The sequence below is a fragment of the Hevea brasiliensis genome, chromosome 6, assembly GCF_030052815.1.
Source record: "Hevea brasiliensis isolate MT/VB/25A 57/8 chromosome 6, ASM3005281v1, whole genome shotgun sequence".
Lineage (NCBI taxonomy): Eukaryota > Viridiplantae > Streptophyta > Magnoliopsida > Malpighiales > Euphorbiaceae > Hevea > Hevea brasiliensis.
The window spans coordinates 101,613,431-101,617,906 of NC_079498.1; the positions used below are offsets into that span (position 1 = coordinate 101,613,431).

At 32.9% G+C, this 4,476-nt stretch overlaps 1 protein-coding gene across 2 annotated transcripts; it reads right to left on the bottom strand.

The window, feature by feature from the left end:
• Nucleotides 1-977: 977 nt before the first annotated feature.
• Nucleotides 978-4,176, bottom strand: LOC110649992 (uncharacterized). Of its 2 annotated transcripts, XM_021804769.2 has the most exons (6): nucleotides 3,872-4,176; nucleotides 3,584-3,721; nucleotides 2,523-2,609; nucleotides 2,310-2,432; nucleotides 2,110-2,172; nucleotides 978-1,533 (listed from the first exon to the last, which is right to left on the bottom strand). In XM_021804769.2, exons 1-6 carry the CDS (start codon nucleotides 3,975-3,977, stop codon nucleotides 1,448-1,450), a joined length of 603 nt encoding a protein of 200 aa, XP_021660461.1. In that variant the 5' UTR covers nucleotides 3,978-4,176; the 3' UTR covers nucleotides 978-1,447. The 2 variants fall into 2 exon arrangements, with proteins under 2 accessions (XP_021660461.1, XP_021660460.1); XM_021804768.2 differs by lacking the exon at nucleotides 978-1,533 and having other exon boundaries at nucleotides 1,785-2,172.
• Nucleotides 4,177-4,476: the final 300 nt, after the last annotated feature.

Consider the following 4,476-nt stretch of genomic DNA (forward strand, 5'->3'; position numbering starts at 1 on the left):
AGAAATACGTCGCAAGGTTATTTTAATGACAAGTGCCCAAAAACAGGATGAGGCTGAGATCAGGGACAGATCTTCCCAATGCACATTTCTTGTCCACTAGAATTCCAAAACAAGCTTGGTGGTTCAATATGGACCACTAGAACATCTTCATATTTCAATTCTTTACTTGAGGAAAACATATCTCACTAGCTAAATGGAACTTTTGGAACTTTCATGAAACACATTCTGTTGCAATAATGAGCCTTCTTACGTGCACTTTCTTTTGTCCAAATTAAGCTTTTTGTTTTATATTTTAATTATGAATTTGCTAGAATAAGACAGCTAAATTCCTTCATGTGCTGATAGCTGAGAAAATCATGCAATTTAGAACATGATCCAATATACATTATTGAACTTCCATGATATATATAGTATCATATACTATATATATAACTAGAACACATTTCTTCTTTTGCCTTTCATGGATTGCGGCCCTAAACAAATTCAGAAGTCTAGACTGCTGCCGGTCAGGTCTTCCCTGGTTTTCTGCAACCTTTTGGAATCACCACCCGAGGCACCTTCCTATTTCTTTAAAGTTAAAGCACTGCATCTGAAATTCTGGAACAAGGATGCTTTTGGGCATCTTGAGGCAAAAAAAAATCTCAAAGCTAGCATATCTGAAATCTCTCGCAACTTGGGGATGGCGTATCTCTCATTCTGATCATTATCATTTTGTGGCTTTTTTGTTTTGATTTCTTAATCTGTTCCTTTGGTTATATCTTATCATTTTCTCTTTCCCTCTAATAATAATAATTTTGGCTCTGCTTATTGAAAAAAAAAAAAAAAAAAAAAAAAAATATATATATATATATATATATATATATATATATATATATATATATATATATATATATATATATGGGGAACTTGAAATACATTAATCCCATTATTTTGATATCCACAATAGTGCGAAAAGAATGCTCAAGTCTAAGTTTTTCAAGAATAGTGATGTTAAATTTTTCTGAACTTTTTGCTTGTATCGATAGGATAAGAAGCAAATGTTTCTTGTAGCAGTGTTTATTATCTCTCAACAACCTGTATACATAATCTTTAATAATAAAAGCATAATTATTGTGTTGTTCACCTTATTTTAAGAGAAAATAAAGAGCTTACCATGAGCACTTTTTTTGGAGAAATTATTTGATGGATCGGTTGTGCCCGCTCAACATACAATATGGCAATATTAAATTAACAAGTGGCATATTTGGTATGATATTAGAGCTGCTGTTTAACTAAAATTGCTTTTTTTTTTTCAAAATTTTTTTACTGAAATTACATATTTGCTTTCAAAGCTATTGATACCACATGTCAATTTAATATTGGCTTATTATATATTGAGTTGGCGCATCGGATGCCTTCTGTAATTTCTCCTTGTTTTCTTGGTGATCCCATCATTGGGTATTTGTCTCTAAAACAATGTTAGGAAAGTAGCTGCTAACAATATCATGGTTAGAACACCAAGACTCATCCAGGAGTTTAACACTTCTGAAGAACCTATCACATGAAATCGTGAATTAGAAGTTAGAACAAAATAAGAGTAGCATGTATAACGTGCTTGTAGAACTTGAAAGATTTTTGGAATTATTTCTCATCGTTTACCATGTCCGCACATCATATCTTAAAGGATTAATTATTCATAACAATTATGTGATTTATTTTTCTATTTAAAAAATAGATTTTTCTTGTTTATACTCAATTCATCGTGATCTAAAACAAAAGATATATGATCTAAAACAAAAGATATATGATGAAACAGATCTATTAAATACATAATAGGTCTTACATATTTGTGTCTTGAGTATATGAAGGATCGGTCTAGCAAAAATTTCCTCAAAAACTATACGAATGTGAAAAATATTTCAGTTTTAGGAAGAGAAAAGCATGCTAATTATCTGAATACAATTGCTTGTTTGCAAGTTCATATTCAATGCTTTTGCAGGTGAATTTTCATTAGCGTTTAGTTTTTCTTCATTATCCCTGTCAACAATGTATCGCAAATATGAGAAAATATAACATTTCCAGCCGAGTCGGGAGGACTCGTTGGAGGTGGCATAACATTTCCATTCAAACCTGATGGTGGTGGAGGAACCGGTGGACCAAGCCCAAGACCATTGCAATCTGCTCCATAGTAGCCTGGTAGAAAACCAAATTGACATAAATACATGGCAACATTTCTAAATGTCCTTCAATTCTTAAACAGTGCAAAAGAACAAATAATTTAGATGATCATCTCCCTTCCTTTCATGGTTCTTAATGAGGAAGTGCCTTACATTCTTGAAAACATGGCAACTCTGTATTATTCAACAAATTCGCTGAGCCTTCATTACACTGGCATATATGTCCTGTTCCGTTAGGCAAGCAGGATCCATCGGCACACCAAATTAATTGACAAGCTGTAAAATAAAATTCCTTAGTTTAGGAGGCATTAATTATTCTAAATGTATAAAACAGCGACTAATATGCCAATGTTTAATGATACTCACGGTCTGTTAAATTTAGTGGAGGCAGAGGGAGAGGAGCCGATGGAGGTGGTGGCGGTGATCCATTACCACATTGCAAATCAATTGTGCCTGGAAAGTATTAATGGTGATCTTGTCATCCCTCTTTCTATGTCACAGAGAAAAAAAGAAGAAGAAGCAGATCTTGATGAAAGGACCTTAAGCATCAAACCCATGACCTCTATCTGAAATCAGCTCCAAATATATCAATGAAGTCAAATTTAAATAGTTACATAAAAGAATTAAAGAGAGAGAAGGGGTTGGTTGGGAAGAAGTTGAGAACTCATTGTAGGACTGATAATTAGTCTCATAATAGGTCAAAAGAGCACACAAAAAAAGTCAGCATTCACACGCCAATATAGAACGCCTCATCAAAGAAGAACTCAGAAAAACAACTTTTGCTTTAAATTCGAGGAAAATAGTGAAGAATAACTAGTGCATCACATAGCACAAAAGCAATTTATTTTAGAAAATTTAATGATCAGATGATCAATTAGTCTAATGTTTGTGCATATGGTTCTCGACAGGAAGAATTTTATATTTAGCTTGCAAGATTTGAATCTGTCGAAGCATTAAAAAAAAAAAAAAAGACTGATACCATACAGATAATAACATATAATTAGCAAAAAGCTGGAGACTGTTCAGCCTAATATATTATGTTCTTGGAATTTTACATTTCAGAGGCATTTTCCAGACACATTCATTCATATTCGTTTATACACATATTCATCGAGGATAGTAGTACAACATGACCTAAAAGAGAATCCATATAGCCGACCCTAAATTTTTTGAGATAAAGAACTAGTTGAGTATTCATATTCGTTTATACATGCTGACACATGCACATATTCTACTTCATGACATTGACATTATTGTTGGCATTTCACATCTAAAAAAAGGGAGATAATTATAGTTATTATAGTGTTCCCAACCCTTCATGAAATGACAAAATATAGTAGCTGAGATAATCACACACAGAACACAGAGGTACAAACATAATATATCTATTTAGGTGCAATAGAAAGAAGAAAGAGAGAGTAACTCACAATTAGGAATTAAGCAAGGAAGAAAGGTCAAAAAACCAATCTGAATCTTGCTCCAACCGGCATAGCACTCGCACTCAAAACCAAGAATAGTATTCTTGCATGTCCCTTGCCCACAGAAAACAAAAGAACACCAACCATCTGGACAAAAGAAAAAACCCAACTGATCAATCGTAAACATCAAAACACAAATTGCAAAACAAACCAAAACCCAATACCAAAAGTCCAAAACCCAGAAAAGTTACAATATAAAGAGCCCCACATGTTAATTTGACTACTGCAAGAATTTACCTTCTGACATCGAGTTTTGAGAAATGGCAGCTGGATTGCGTGCGAAAAGAGTGAGGAGAAGAATATGGAGAGAAAAAAGAGAGAAGTTGAAATTGTATTTCTTCATAGTTTGTGGGGAACAACAAAGTGGTGATGATGATTAAAAGAGCATTACAAGAAAAGGGTCCAACAAGAAAGCGATAAAACACACCTAGAAAATAGACCCCAAAAAATATTAGCTTAATTCTGCTGTTATTTTTTTTAAACAACCTCCTCCTACGAGTGATGAAATGTGGGTGAAGATTACAATATTGACATTTGTTGGAATCACGTCAATATCCCTATGTCATAGGGATTAATAGTCTTTCCTCGCTTATATATTTTTCTTCTAATTTTGTATATTATATTAATTATATTGTATTAACTTCCATATGAGATAAAAATCTTATGTATATATACTAAATCATTTACACACAAAGAGACATACAATTTTCTCCTAAATTAGATGTTTCTGCGCAAGGGTGAGCACTGAATGATTTTAACCAAAAAATCAAACGAAATAGGTCTAATTCAGTTTTTCAGTTCATTTTTTAGGACAATCGGTTTGATTCGATTGTTTAGATTTT